The sequence below is a fragment of the Coturnix japonica genome, chromosome 18, assembly GCF_054131305.1.
Source record: "Coturnix japonica strain WE chromosome 18, WE-NBRP24, whole genome shotgun sequence".
Classification (NCBI taxonomy): Eukaryota; Metazoa; Chordata; class Aves; order Galliformes; family Phasianidae; genus Coturnix; species Coturnix japonica.
The window spans coordinates 8,592,664-8,609,232 of NC_140680.1; the positions used below are offsets into that span (position 1 = coordinate 8,592,664).

General features: G+C 35.0%; 1 protein-coding gene across 3 annotated transcripts in view; it reads left to right on the plus strand.

Moving 5' to 3' along the window:
* GABRB2 (gamma-aminobutyric acid type A receptor subunit beta2) overlaps nt 1-16,153 on the plus strand; it is a 118,264-nt gene extending 102,111 nt beyond the window's left edge. Inside the window, exons 9-10 of one of the 3 annotated variants that reach the window (XM_015876301.3) lie at nt 6,169-6,219; nt 9,717-16,153. In XM_015876301.3, the coding sequence (XP_015731787.2) occupies nt 6,169-6,219; nt 9,717-10,064 (399 nt within the window). In that variant the 3' untranslated portion in view covers nt 10,065-16,153. The remainder of the gene's footprint in view (nt 1-6,168; nt 6,220-9,716) is intronic. The other 2 variants (XM_085518838.1, XM_015876302.3) reach the window with 2 other exon arrangements.
* Nucleotides 16,154-16,569: the final 416 nt, after the last annotated feature.

Consider the following 16,569-nt stretch of genomic DNA (forward strand, 5'->3'; position numbering starts at 1 on the left):
TCAAGTAATAAACTAATGGAGAAATTCAAAGGAGATAAAATCAAGGAAAACTCAGACTCAAATACCAGCAGATGTGATATCAGAGACTCATTAAATCACATTGGGCATGTTCCATTTTCTTTGCTATGACTTCAAGTTAAAATGGTTCTGTATATCGTCATTCCACTCTTGAAACTTCTCAAGCTTTAACACTTCTTTAACACTCCTTATCTTTTGCTTTAGTCAAGGCTAATTGTTCTCTCTATAAACAGACAGCTACCTGTTGCTTGAGGTAAATTATCTTACACCTGCTTTCTTGTTACACTAGACATCTTTCTTAGAATCTTAGTGCGGGTGTTTTTCATTAATTTTGTGTGCGTGTGTTTTTTTTCTCCTTTGTTGCCAGTAATTTTAGGTTATCTGTTTCCATCTTGATATTGTGGCTTGGGTAGCTTTGGTGATCATGCTGATATGTTGGATGCATCTTCTCTTCTTTGTGTTGCATAGTTTGTTGGTTTGATCAACTCTGAATTTCTCAAGTATATTTTTCTGCATTACTAAATTCTTACCTAACCTGCTACTGTTATATCTTTTGGATTTGTTTGTTTGGAGCTGTTGCTCATCCAGCCCGTTTAATCCAGGATACTATATACATTAATCAGCTTCTGTGGAGATGGAAGTAAGGTGAAAATGCTTTTCGATTTCAATGATATCTCTGTACCCATTATTCTGGGTGGATCAGAAAACCTCCATTATGGTTATCTAGTAATTTAATGGAAACCAAAACTATCATTGTGTTTTTTTGGTTTTGTTTTGTTTTTTTTAAGAAAAAAGGAAAAAAAAAACACACAATAAACCTACTTGGCTGAATGCAAAGCTGATTTATGTCCTCTTCCACTGTAAAGAAGCACACATACAGTCTTGCCAGCTGTACATTTGACAAGGGTTTATTATGATGGAATAGCAGCTGTATACCATCATCTTCCAAAGCAGCGGACACTGGAAGAATGTCAGACATCAGAGGAATCATACTGGCTGTAACTATTGATATCAGTTGCTTCATCAGGACTCTTGTTTTTAAAGAAAAGATACAGTTCCATCTCTGTATAGAGCACCTTATAAATCTTTTTTTGGACACTGGTGTCCAAAAAGATCCAGGATACCAGAATGTTAACTAGAAACAGATATAGGACTTGGATTGTTTTATTCCAGATAGATAACCTAACAGAGGCATAATCAAGTAATGATTTATTGCATCCCGCCTTTCATTTTAAGTCCTATCCTTCTCATTTGTACCTCATTTCTAATTCATGCTGTGTTTAAATTATTTCTAAATTATAGTTTTCTTTATAGTTAGGTTACTTATGTTTAGTAAAGTTAAGTGGTTAAGAGAAATTAACATTTCTTATATAAAATTTGTTGTATTTATTCAAATTCAGTTTGCCACTTCACAGAAGAATTCTGCTGCATAATATATGTACATCATTGAATGTGGTTTAGCACTGTTTACATTGCAGTAATAATTCAAACTTTGAAGCTTTCAACCTAGCTTGAAGTGAAGAGATGCTACAGATGTGTACAGGCTATATACCTGAAATGCATGGTAAGAATGAATGTGGGGCTTAGGGATTCGAGTATTTAAACAAACAGGTATTTTTGCCGTTCATTGCTCTCCTGGCCCAGTTTTTTTATATCCAAATTAGCACAATTGCTAAAAGAACTAGCAAAAACAGGGCAGGTAAAAGCTTAGCTGCCCCTCAGCTGCACTTAACATGACAGCTTTCTTCCCCTCCAATTTGCATCAGCTGCTAATTGAGGTTTTCCCTGCATCTCTTTGATCAACAAAATCTGACCAAGTTTAGCCAGAATAACTGGATTGTTATCAGGATTTTCATTCTCAAAGGACTCCACTGCATTATCATAGTTTAAGACCAAGGAAATCATACATCAGCCAATGTAAATCAACAGGTATCTGTGGCCAACTTTTGATAGCTTTTGGTACACTGAAAACTCTCCTCAGTTTTTGGACTAAGTTGTAAAGATGTGCTAATATGGTTGTAAGTCTGAGATAATAGACCTTCAAAGCAATGCTCATTATCTTAGACTTGGCTTATGCTGTCCAATGCTTTTATTTCCCCTCTAGTTTAGTGCAGGAATCCCTCCAGTGATCTCAGTTTACAGTGATTCATTTGTAACTGAAGGTATCAAGTAAACACACAAGGTTAGGAATAGCTATAACTATATAAGATACCTGAAAGGATCAGGCTTTTTCACATAGAACTATACCTTATACTAAAAGAAGTAGGGATGCTTCTGGCGTACATGAGTAAGAAGATAATACAGCAAAAGCTTTGTTTTTTTGGGGTTTTTTTTTTTGTTGTTTTGTTTGCTTGTTTGTTTGTTTTTAAAGGATATAAGTATTTTTAAATACCTATGTGCACTGACTCAGTTACTGAACTGAGCAGGATGTTAAAATGCCATGGCAACACGAAACCCAGAAAATATCTGTTCAAAATTCCACATCCTCGCTTCAGTGTATCACAGGAGCTAATCCTGCCACTGTCCAGCTTTCAGTGCAAGTATTCTTCTTTCTCTTCCAATGAGTTTTCCTTTTACTTAAATTACATATAAAACTGCACATCTTACCCTGTTCATTGAAAGGCATGTAATAAAAGTGGGAATGAACTACAGAAACAACCAGCAACATGGAGGTTGAAACTGGGCAGGTATGATAGGAGTGAAATTTGAGGCAGTCCCAGTTTTAGCCTGCAGTACTTGGCAGAAGCAGTCAGAAGGTGATACATTTCCATGATCTGTAGTGATATTCAACATGATGTCTGAATAAAGGTCAAGTTGACTGCATGAGGGTTGCTTTCTGCAGCCAATCCCTTTAATGCCATGTTTAATTAACATAAGAATGGCGTGTGTGAATTCCATTTTTATAAAGCAGCTTTTTTTGTTCTTTTGCTTTTATAGTACATCTATAAATCTATCATCCAACAGCAATCCTGCATTAAATGCACTCTTGATTGAAAAAAGAAAATAATCTGTTATCCATTAATATGATAATAATTAATAATTCATATTACGGGCAAATAAGAACTTAATAAAAAGGGCAGATGGTATGATAAGATGAGACATAGTAAAGTAGAAGGAAGCTATATAGGTGCAGACTAGAATGAATGTCTGTCTACGTAATCTGAGACGTGATTTCTGAAAGCAGCTCAGTTCTGAGCAGTTTGACTAAGTTTAATTGAATGGCCATATGTCAGACACTTTTATTAAGAAAAAGGGGAAAAGAAAGAAAAAAAAACCTAACTCTTTATGATGGGTGTACTAATTGCTGTGTGCTAGGAGATGATACTCTGTTGTGCTCATGAATTTTGAGATCACTGAATTTTGTCATGCAAGGGTAGCAAGTGGTGAAAATTTTACTGTAGTGAAGAAGGTGGCTGTTTTTCCTCCCCTGCTACCTTTGCTTTGTTGATCTTGACTGAGGTGATCACCTGTTTGGTTTCTTCTTGCAAATAGCAAGATTTCATTATGACTGTTTTAGGGGAAAGACATTTTGCAATATCTTACAAGATCTTAGTGTGAGCTTCGAGTTTAGGACAGAACTCGAAACATTTTCCCATTTCTCCCTATCTTCCTCCTGCTTTTGCCTAATTGACTTGCTGGATTTTGGTTCAGATTGCGTCAGTCCATGCGGTAGTGTGCACGAGTTCAGTTTCACAATTTTGATTCTAGTGCCAAGTCACAGATAATTCTTTCATTTTATTTGAGCATCTATTCTGGAATATCTCAAGTATAGAATCTTGAATGGATGGATGCCAAAAGGAAGCATATGTTTTCAACCATTTCTCCAGAGTTCTACAGTACTTACAACTAATTTACTGATGTGTTACTAATGATAATGATCAAGAAATTACATATGTTAGGGAGGAATGCTAGATGCTTAGAAATTGAATTATAAGTCATTAGAGAATTATTAAGACTCTGTGTCCAGATTTTACATGTTAACAGAGGTGTTTGATTTTTGGTTTTGTGTTTTTGTTTTTCCTGAATTCTAGTTGGCCTTATTTGTTGCTTAAATTCTTTAGGATTAAAGTTTGAGAAAAGCAGTTGAATTTGCAGAATTTATCTTTTTTTGATCCAAAACCAAAGTAAAAACCTGAAATTAGGAGTCAATCTAATTTCACAGTCCTCTAACTGCATACTTTACTACTTGACTCATATCTTAGGTACATAACATGAATTGAGTGAGTGCATGCTAGTGTGGTTTTATAAACAGCAACTGCAGTCCTGGCAGTAGACCTACATCTTATATAGACAATGGAAGTGTAGTGTTATGGTCTTAAGGGCATTGTTTCATATACAGATATTTTGAATTATTAGGCATTTCTGCTTTGTTAGTTCAGACAGCATTACTTCAGTGAATTTTCTATACAGTTGTAAGCAGGTACTACTTGGAAATCTTGATTCTTTTTTTCTTCCAGAGTGAAACTGGCAGCAGCTTATTCAGGACTATCTATCTATCTATGATTCTGCGACACTTTGCACGTTATCTTGTTTAGTTAGCGCAATTCCCAGAGAATAGTGGTTCCTAATCAATAAGGTGATCGTTACTGATGATGGGAGAGATCCTTATTATAAATAAAGCGCATTTTGTATTTTATTTACCTAATATATACTTAATGTCATCAGAGCTATTGAGACTGGTCAGGAATGGAATGCTAGTGGTTTACAAAGAAGAGCTCTGCTTCAAAGAGGTGGGAAATTATCCTATGTATAATACTAAGATTTTTATCTCTTCCAAATTAAATTGTATATCTAGACCTGTAATGTTTTCTTGTCTCTTACATGTTCAGTGCTGAAGGGGTATTTATTTGAGTTTTCATTTCTTAAGAATATTGGTTCTCAGGACCTATAAATACTGAACATTAATCTCCGGTTTTAGCTTTTGCAATAGGTTATCTACTTTTGTTTTCCTTCACTAATTCAACTTATAATTTTTATAATTAATGTCAGTTGTACCTAGCAAAAGGATATTTCTTTAGAATTTACAATAGTTTTGTTTCTCAAGGTTTTTCAAGTTGGAAATTTTAGCCCTGCAGTCTGATGAACAGAATATGAGAAAGTAAATGAGTAAATGTTAGTTATCTTCTGTTTATCAATGCACATTTATCTCCTACTGGTAAACTGTTTGGTGTATCAACACAATTTTATCACCCAGATGCTGGTTTTTACTATATGTTAATGGTCTCAGAAATGTGGTCATATTTGGACAATTCCTAATGTACATATGTCTATCTGCATGTATAATTGTTAGTTGCAATTTACTTGTATTTTGAACTTGGTAATATTTTAGCATAAGAGGAATTCCTTGAGATAGCCATCATTTTGGAGTTTCTAGATAGCAGGAAGAATATATAATGGTAACATTTCTACATATTCCTCTGTATTCCCTTTGAGGCCATAAAAAAGTGCATGGCCACTTCAGAGGTTCTGGGATCAACTTTTCCACTGGTTGACCTGAACCTATAAGTGAATATCATTTATATCATGTATTTTTTCATCCACCTTTAAGAATATTATTTTTTTTAATTTTATTTTTTAAACAAAAACACATCCTCTTGCATGATTGCTGAGCTTTGGTCATTTCTTCTCCACTTCTGCGTTCACCTTTTTTTCTTTTTATCTCCATAGCCCTTGCTCCTGCTTTTTCTTCATCTTTGCATCTTCCCTTTCTTCCTTGCCCTTGGGAATTTGTCCTTTAAGTTTGAACTCTCCTGTTCACCATAAAGAATCCAGTTCTATGGTTGAACAATCTTTCAGCACCAGGAGATCTTTCTAACCTTCTTCCACCTCCTTTTGAAATCACTTTTTACACTTATTTTTCCCCCAGAATAATTTTAACAATTATTTTCATATCATCTTATCTTCCTTGGTCACAGTGACCAGTTGGAAAAAATACATTTACATCACAAAGTTATGTTACCTTGAGTAGCAGGGCAAGGCAGTAATAGCACCTCTGAAGCCAAAATGTACTTATAATAATTGTTGGCTTAGAGGTCCCTGTATCTTTTCATTAGTTGTCCTATTAATACCCTAGAGTGCTTTTAATTTTTAATGAAAGATAATAGCTGCCTTATCTCTAAGGAAACTGGTCTTGATTTTATTAACTTACAGGACAGAAGAATAATTGGCACATATCATTGTCCAGAAATGTATTCAACAAAGGTATCTTTCATCGTTTTCTAATGTTTTTATCCTCAGAGACTTAAGATTCAGGTCCTTAGCGCTTAATGGTCATTAAAGATCCCATGGCACTTTTTTTTTATAGAGTGGTCATCTCAACACCAAGCATCTGACCGAATATCAATTTTTGTAACTGTTCTGTTGACCTAACATTCCCCACCACCACTCACCCACCCCATAGTTTCAATTGGCTATGGCATTCTCCATTTCCTCAACTAAAATATAGTGTTCGATTCTGCACTGTCAGTCCCAACATTTTACCTCAGAGGTGATTTCACTTCACTGAGAACTGAAGCGGTTCTTCTTTCTAATGCTTGTAAAGCGCTTTGGGATCCTTTAGAATGGGCGGTGCTGTGTACAGTAAATGTAACCCATTACCATTCTATCTCAAGCTTCTGTTAGTCACAAAAGCATGTTTTATTTAGAGTTGGGCGAACCTGCTTGGTGCAAACAACACTCCCAGCTCTCTAATCTGACAAGGAACCTGTTGTCAGAGGTTGAAAATTTAGGTTAGTTTTTCTTGTTAATGGTATTGTCGTTTCTTTTATTTTCACACTCACTTGTATTTCTGGATTGGTACTGGGAGTTCTACTGATTGGGAATTCAAAATACCATGAAAAATGCCATTCTTGTAAGCAATCAATCTACTGCTCCAGGTTCAGGAAGGTCAGATTAGGGCTAGAGAAGCACCTGAAGTTTGTGGTGTTTACATGGATATTCTAACATTTGATGGTTCGCCCATCCCTAATTTTTGCTGTATTCTGAATTATTTCATATAAAAAATAATTGAAATACTGAGAAATGCTTTGTTCAAAGTCTTATATTAATGTGATAAGTGCAGAAGACACTTTGCCCTAGAAGATAGTCTTAGAATATTGCTGAATGTTCTTTCTGCCCAACATCGCTACTATTACTAACTGCTGCCAAAATTGCTAGATAGCTGCAGCAATTTTCTCTGTTAGAAACATATATTCAGTACATTTCTTACTTCACTGATTTTAATGTAAAATCCAATGTCAAATGAATCAATCCAAAAAGTCAACTGAAGGAATGATACAACCAGTACACTAAAACATGTCAATATCAAACTCCATCAGACTAAACTTCTCTTGTGGTACAAAGAGTCTGTAAAGAGCACTCAAATTTCTGATATGATGGACCAGAAGAATGAAAATTTTACAATAGTTTCAGCCCTTGAATGTTTGCGATGCGAGCAAATATGTTGAAGCCAAAGTTTTTCCAAACATTCTATCTTAAAGTACACAACACTGAGATGTAAATAACCCAAGCTCTAGGCTTTGATTTAAAACCACTGCAATACATGTTATGTCAAATTTTCCCTTGTGTTATGGGAACTAAAATTTCTCTTCTCTTGTTAAAAATATGTGAAGCTGTGGACAGTGTAGTTTCCAAATGGCTTTGCACCCCTCTTATAAGATATTTTAACTACTTTCTTTTAAACATTCTTAAGTTCAGGATACTGGACGGCTTATTTTTCTGAGATCTAAGGACAAAAATGACAGCCAATTTTGATTTACCCCAGAAATCTCTTCTGAATTTTCTAAATAACTACCCTCATTACAAAAATAAATAAACAATCTCCAGCTCTCTCGAAAAGTTTTATACATCTGTTTGATAACTTTTCCATTTGCTTCCATTTATTTGTATTACAGTAACATAACACTTTTTTTTTTTTTACTTTTTTTTTTTCCTTAATCCTGTTTAGTGCAGATGAAAATTGAATTGATGGCCTTACTGGCTAGAATGCAATATTTCCTCACCATGTTCACTATTGTGCTGCAAAGTCCTTAAAGGAGTTCATCTTGAGTGTCAGCCCAACTTTTCAATTTTTATACTGTTTCTCAAAAGAAGTTTATTTCCCTAGCAAGCTTGAGATTTCAAAAGATTTTATATGGTTTTAATTGGAAGCAAGCAAAAAATAGGCAATGTTGGCTGTCTCACGTTGAATTGCCACATTTAATCTAAAACTAAAATAGGAAGAAATTTAGAGGTGTGCAAACTCTCACAGACTGAGGAAAAAGTGTGCGTGGGGAAATCTGGCATCTCAGTGACTGCAGTTCTTAATGCATCACTTGAGCAGATGTAATCACTCAAATGGCAGTGTTTCAGCAGGTCCAATGTACTTTTGTGAGTACCTGTGTTCCCAGTCCTTAATGGTGTGCAATCGATCCAAAGAAGTTAATGATTTCAACTCATTGTGCCATGTGAAATGTTACAGAAGAGATTAATGCCATGTTATTGGTTAGAAATCCACAAATGTCACTATTTGTTCACTTTTAGTAATAACTGTATATATTGAATACACAATAAACAATATAGATGAATCATTCTTAAATGAGCTCTGAGACAGTTCCATTTCTTACTAGACATGGACTGTATCTGCTCTGATGTAAATCAAGTCCGTGTAGTTATCTAGCTGCTAATTGCCCATTATTGCTTTTAAAGTATTCTGTTATGCTATATGGTCCTATGATTCTATAATAGCACAATTCAAAATACATACATAGAAGAGAAGCTGAGGAGAATTAGAATTTCCTGGATAACTAAATAGATTAGTCTGAAGTTCTCCGATTGTACTTTAGATATAATTTTGTACTCCTTAGGAACAAATAGAATTTAGTTCATCTTTGAAGTCCTCTTAACTTTCTCAGTTTTATTTAAAATTCTGCATCACTTTTTTCTCTCTGAACTGCCTTAAAATTTCATAGTAATCAAAACTACCCATTGAAACAGCTGTTCAAAGTACATTTGATGTGATTACAGTCTGAACATTATAAGTCTATATTTTTCTTGCTTGAGATTGTAGACTTCTGCTGTTCCAGTGCTTTGGTCTCCAGAGCATACATACTGCACTTCTGCAGCACTTTAGCACTGGGGAATAGGGATTCCACATAGGTATGATTATACTGTGTCAGCATCTTTCCCAAGCAACCAGAAATCCTATTTGGAATATGGGGGCTGACTATTCTCCCATGAATTTCTCAGGGGTTCTTTATATTGATGCAGAGAGACTTTGTGAATACATAAAGCTTTTGTCAGAGCAGAAGCTTTCATTTGAAGTAAACAGAAAAAACCAAAGTAAAAAGCAGACCCTTTTCCATTTGATTTCCTTCCAAAATCCCCAAAAAGCACAATAATAACTCCAGATATCATAACCAATAGCAGAATTCCACATTCAGGAGCTGACAATAAACACCATTTCAAGTATTGTTTCTACTCACTAAACGTGGTATATAGGGAGACACCAGCTATTCTATTATATATTTTCAGCCTTATTGTTCCTTGGGTTTATAGATAAACAACAATAATTAGTCACAGCTTTGCTTAAAGCCTTTCAGACAGGCTGGCATCCAAAGAATCAGTAGTTTTAGATCCAGCCCTTGTCAGCATGGCTGCAGTTTGCAACTGACTGGGCTTCCTTTCTTACTTTGTTAAATCTGCCTTCTTGTTTCTTACAGATGGACCCACATGAAAACATTTTGTTGAGCACTCTTGAAATTAAAAACGAGATGGCTGCCTCTGAGGCTGTGATGGGGCTTGGGGACCCTAGGAGCACGATGCTGGCCTATGACACTTCAAGCATCCAATACCGGAAAGCTGGCTTACCCAGACACAGCTTTGGTCGCAATGCCCTGGAGAGGCATGTGGCACAGAAGAAAAGTAGGCTACGGAGACGTGCATCTCAACTGAAAATTACCATCCCTGACTTGACTGATGTAAATGCCATAGATAGATGGTCGCGCATATTCTTCCCTGTTGTTTTTTCCTTCTTCAATATTGTCTATTGGCTTTACTATGTGAACTAAGAAACAAAGCCACACAGGAAGCAAGAACTGGATTTCTCTTCAAAACAGTTGTACAGCCAAAAGTGGGACTTAGAAAAATTCTATTCAGGACAAAAAGTTATTTTAAAACACCTTAGTTGCTGGCCCACTCTATGGTCTGTTTTTATAATATTTTGGTTGTTTCTGCTAAATCATAAATATGTAAATTTGCAGTATGGACATATCCCCTTTATGAAAATATAAGTGTATTTCAAATGTGAAGGCAAATTAGATTCTGACAATCATCACTGTCTCACTGTCTCTCACAGCTTCTTTTGTTTTCTTTTCCGATGGTCATGTGAGTGTAGTGACACAAATTAGAGAGGCATTTGAGAAAAAAAAAAATCAGTTTCAACAGCAGTATGTACCACTCATTCCCTGTGTAAATGCGTATCCAGGACATGCATGTCCATACATTAGAGTGTACTAAGATATTATCATGCTTATGAAACACATGCTTTACCTTTTAAAGGTGTAAACTTGAAAACAAATAGTGCCTATCATCTTTCCAAGATGATGATGGTCAGAGGTTTCCCAACCGCATTCAGGTTTTTCCTGTTATTTACTGAAAGAGCTAAACCTTTGACTGGTAATACTTGGGTTGGGTGTTTGCACAGATGCTGAAGCAAAAAGCACTAGTTTTCTTTGGGTTTTTAAGAGATAGCATATGCTCACAGTCCCTATGACTGTAGCTGTGATCAGTAGAGGAATGTAGCAGTGGTATAAGACAAGTTAAATAATCATGTTCTGGCTGGGTAGATGTGCTGTTTGTTTGGGGTTTTTTTGTGTGTTTTTGGGTGGTTTTTTTTTGTTTTTTTGGTTTTTTTTTTTGCATGGGGAAAGGGAAATTGTTTGTCCTTTGTGCCAAAAGGTGATTGGCCAATTAGTAGTTCTCTTGGTCGCTGAAGGAAACCAATGGTGCTCTGCCTTTCTACTGAAAGGTAGAGAACAATTAAAAGTTAAGCACCAGGGAAAGTGAAGGCAACATATTTGTAAAAGTACATATATATAAATATATCTATACGCATACTGTGCAAAAGAATGTTGTCAGTCATAGTATGTACCTTAGTCTGAAATAGTCATGTCGATTTGTGTGATTTTTTTTATTTTTTTTTTTTACAATTTGTTATCCTTCTAGTGTTATGCTTTCCACCATCATTATGCTTAACGCCAAACATCCGGATTGACTGAAGGTATCATACCTCTTTTAAAAGCGAAGAACTGAGCATTTACATTTTATTACAACAATACTGATGAGTATTTTCTCAGTCTGGATTAGACAGTAGCATTTCAATTTTTGTTTTGTTTTGCTTAGTGGACTGCTTTAAGGGGAGAAAATTGGTAGCTATCACTTTAATAGTTGGCTTACACTATAGCATCATGGAATGGTTTGGGTTGGAAAAGACCTTGAAGACCACCTAGTTCTAACTACCTGCTTTGGGCAGAGTTGTGACCCATGAAATGAAATTGCCCAGGAACTCATCTGACCTGGTCCTAAACACCACCAGGGATGGAGCATCCACAGCTTCTCTGGGCAGCTCATTCCAGTGCCTCAGTACCCTCTTGGAAGTCTCTCCTAGGGTATTTTCCATTGGAAAAAAAATTCAATTTTGCTGTTGGAAACTTATTTAATGTTTTGTTTTGGTTTTTTTGGTTTTTTTTTTTTTTTTTTGTTGGTTTTTTTTTTTTCCACAGAGCTTTAATTTTTAGGCAAAGTAGATTTTGCCATTTAGTCCACTGTGGAAAAGTTTTCTGTAAGGAAAAACTAAAACTTTTCAGGAAGTACACAAAAAGTATAAACTTCTGATGTCGACTATAAAATTAAATTCCCAATTGTGTTTAATGGAAAATATTTAATGAAGCAAAAGCTACATGCTACTGTATCTATGCTACCTCTTGTGTGTACAAATTTCTGAAACGAACTCAAATTTCAGTACTTTCCATATATCACAGGGAATATTTTCATATGTAAATACTTCTTCCCCGTATAACTTTGGCAGTGCATTAAAATAGTGTATAAGAATATTTTTGATAAAGTATTTTATTTGAAAATTTTGTTCTTGCTTTGAAAGAGTAATTTGCCAACAAATTTCTCTGCTTTTCTGCCCCCTTTATCAGATAGGAAGAAAACAGATGTGGGAAACGTAGGAGAGTTTTTGACTTTGTTTTGAGCCTAACACATGAATTCATTTTTCAATAAGATAACTGTTTTGAGCCTGAAGAGGGATTTGCTGGACATAGACATCTGCTGTTATAACGGGAGTTATGTATGTTTGTGTCCAGATACAGCCTATGCTGTGTAGTCAAGCTTTCATCCATGACAAACTTTCCAAGTCAAGTTGTTGCTTTTTGTTTTGCATACTTACTTTCTGGCTGCGTTTCATGCACAATGGGATAAGCTTTACAGATGAGTGTGGAATTTCAAGTATGAAACGTGCTGCAATTTTTCCCAATTCATAGAAAACTTCAGAAGTGCCACATCTAAAGACAGAATTTCTCTTCAAAGCCTGTTATTTAATAATGGTACCCATTATCAAAAATAAAAGCTGTCTTATAGTATTCTACTGTAAAAGTTTTTCTTTTATTTCACAAATTGCTATCCATTCTTTTTATAGGATTGGGTTTGTTTTGCTCTTATATTTGTTTGTTTCACAAAGCTTAGTGTGAACACAGGGAGCTCACAGCTTGTTTGTGGTTGATACTTCTCAAGTATGAAACTTTACGAAGAATATGTTGTTTGTCAGCATTTACTGCACGAAGTAATTATGAAAACCAGAGGCTGAAACCTTGAACTGCACATTAGTTTGTCTGAAGTTATAGTATAAGCCATAATACTCTCTGATGTCTCCGTTCAGAGTGTGAAAGAAAATATTTGGTTTTTGCTCAGGTGTCACTAGGAAAGATGTATTACCCGGGAAGAAGGAAATCTTTTGCTTTTACAATGTCCTTTTGCCTATTAATGTGGTAGATGTAATAAGTGAAAGGGAAGGTTTCTTCCAGAAATTGAATGGTTATTGTTTTGTACTTAAGGCTTAAACACTGTGATACAAAAAGATGCGGGTAAGAAAGACTGGCGAGGCACTGTCGAGGGAACAGTAGAACTCAAGAGCCCATTGTGGGCTTACTCTTTTTCTGAGATACTTGAGTGAAAGTGAGAAATTATGCCAACATACATGAGGCCCGGGTACTAATGTGTGTGCTACCCTCCAGGTAAACTGAAATAAATTTGCTTTTAGTTTACAACTGACAGAAAATATTCGAGATCCTGCTAATTCTGTTGATTGTTGCTAGTTTCAATTAGCAAAATATAAAATTTAATTTTAGATGAATCTTGTAGTATAATTATAGTTACACATTTTATTGTTCTAGACATGATAGCCAGCAATTAAGGTGTTTTTCATCTTATTGAAATGCATTGGCAAATTATGACTATAACATGGCACAGTTTTAATGAAATCTTTGAGATCAATCTGTAAATATCTACTGTATATGACTGCTAGTAAGTATGATACACATTTTCAGAACTGAAAATCCATGCAACATATTTCCATGTTTGCATTAGGAATGTTGTGTTTCCATCCTATTTCAATTTAATGACTGGGAAGAAAGACTCAAGCAATGCCATTGTGAACATTTCTCATTCCTGGGGAGGAAAGCAGATAGCAGTATGTCACAGAGTTCTTCACAGAGTTTATACATTCTAATACAAAGGATATAAAATCTGTAAGGTACAAAAGCACAATGCGTGGAGAAAATGAGTGGTGGTCTTGCACCTGGGGAGCAAATCCTTCGTGTTTCAGACAAAATATTCATTAAAATTAAATCTTGATTATTTTTCGTTATAATCAATAGTCTGTGTTCCAACTCTGTCATTAACATAAAACTGAACATAAGTAAACAAATGTTAAACATTATCCAACTATATGTGCATATGGACATGTGTCTGTATGGACATATGTGTGTATATATACACATGGTGAGTAGATGTATACACACACATTCATATGTTGGTGTGTTAAAGGAATAAGCTAATAATACTTTTGTTTCTACCATCAACCAGTGTATGATTATATTTTTGAGAAATAAAAGATTAACGTATTAAAAAAAACAACAACTTACTATACAGGGTAAATGGGCATTTCTATATCAGCAGATCAATGCATATAATTCGTATGGAACATTGCACCATTTGACATGATGGTAGTACTGTACCTCCTAGCATCTGAACTTAGACTAGTCCTCACATTGCTTGCCTATTTCTTCTCTCTCTTTTTCTAACAGCATTGTCCACTAGTAAGTTTTCAAAAACAACAGTTCTAAGGGAACCGAGGCAAAAAGGCAAAATTAACTATTAATCAACTATTTCTAGAAAATAATCTAGAGTGGGATGGCCAGGGTACAATAATATATCAGTAGTGATCATAACATTTTGCTATGTGTACATAGAACATACAGTGTGAGCAATCATAACTTAAGCTGAGCGTGTGTAAATATTATCAGATTTCTTAAACATTTTTAACTTCTAATTTGTACTTTATGGTAAGGCGAAAAGCTAATTCTATGGTTTAGGTTAATGTGTCCTAAAATTATGTAAATAATTAAATAAGCTGTAAATGAGCGGTCAATAGATATAGTATTTGTTTAGTGACTTTTTTTTACTAAGTACAATAATTGCAGTGCTCTAGCAGAGTAATTTAAACACCCTTTTGCATAAACAGATTTGGATACCAGATCTTAAAAAAAAAATACAGAAAGTACTGAGGTGCAAAAAAATAACCATTTCAACTGTATTACTGCTAGCACAATCCGTTCTTTTGTATGGTTAAACCATTCAAGCAGTGGAAGACTGTAGTTCGACTCTCAGTACTTGGCATAAACATATAAGGCCTGATTTTCACATACAGTAAGGTACCTTTATGTTGCTCCAGTGAGTGGCGATGTGAAGGAAGCCAGGGTAGGTGAGAATTCAGCTGCTGGTGATCTTATTACAGAAAGTCTGCATACTGCATTTCTTTCTGCAATCTGTATCCCTTATGGTATCTAATAGTAGATTTACAGTTTTTCTTTAGATAAAAAATATATATTTGACTGTCATTAGATAGCATAGTCCCCCAAAGCCAAAGAATCTTCACTCCAGAAATTGTTTAAAAGGGAAATCTTATAAGTCATTGCTTAACACCAAAGGTAAAGCTTAATAAAATGCACTAGGAACTTTGTCTAAATTTTTAAGAAGCAAGTGGAATGTTGATCAAAAATACTGCCCTATTCTTTGTAAAAATGGTTATAATTTAAATATTCATTAATATTGAATTGAAATAGGTCACCTCTACAAGGATATGCAACGCGGACATTTCATAAGTATAGAATTATTTTCTTTGTAAGTACTTTGACAAAAAAAAAAAAAAAGAGAAAATTAAAGATGAGAAGTCTCACCTATACTTTCATACTAAGGGTTGTATTTTTTTAATGTTTTTTCAGACATAAGGTCATCTATTCCAATTTGATAATGTTTTGTATGTTTTCACTGTTAACAGTCGTTTGACAAATATTCACCAGGCTGTATTGTTCATGGTCTGTCCTGTTACTTTCAGTTGAAGACAGAAAGAACATCTGAAACATGATTAATTCTAACAAGCTGACTATGATTTGACTTCTATCATGTTTTTATTTGCATGGGTGTTTAAATGGTTCTGTTAGTACTGTCTTTGCACAGTTCTGATTTATCTTTTTTACTTAGTACTATTTACTTCATAATGTAGTAATCATCAGCCTTACTAATGACCTTGTAGCCTTTCTTATATGCACATAATGCACATTTTCCAATGGCTAGAAAATGCAAAATACTAGTGGATATCATCGCATCAGATCTTCATGTCTTTCTCAAAAGGACTGCTAACCTCTGGGATACACGAGGTAGTAAAATGATGATTGTAAATGAGTAGCACATAAGAGATATTTTCTTGAATTTAAAATTATTGCAGCCAGTTTCAGCATGTAAATATATAATAATGTTGGCTAGTGTGTAATTCTTGAACTAAAAAAATATAAATAAAGAAAACCTAAAAGATGTATATGTAGTTGTGTTATGTTGGGCAGGCTCTCTTCTCAAAGCAGGAGATGACTTAATGATCACAGCTCCCATCTGAAGCAACTGCCTATGAAATTTTGGGTTGGAAAAGGACTCGAGGAATCTGGGTGTTGAGGCATGAGAAGTGTAGGTTTAATATGTGAAAGGGAACACAGTGTAGATTTGCTGAAGCAGCAATTGGGAAGCTGGTCGTCTCAGGAACATCAGCAATGTACAATCAAATGCTGACCACTAGTCAAGAGGAAATTGCTGAGGAGAGAGACACTGAAAATCTTTCCTCAGAAGTCTGGTAACTCCTTTGATTGAGTCAAGTCTTCTGAATCTATTGCTGATTACTTGCTGGTGTCCTAGCTACAGAACTGTGGCAGTGTCTGGTTTTGGTGGGTTGGTATTTCTTCA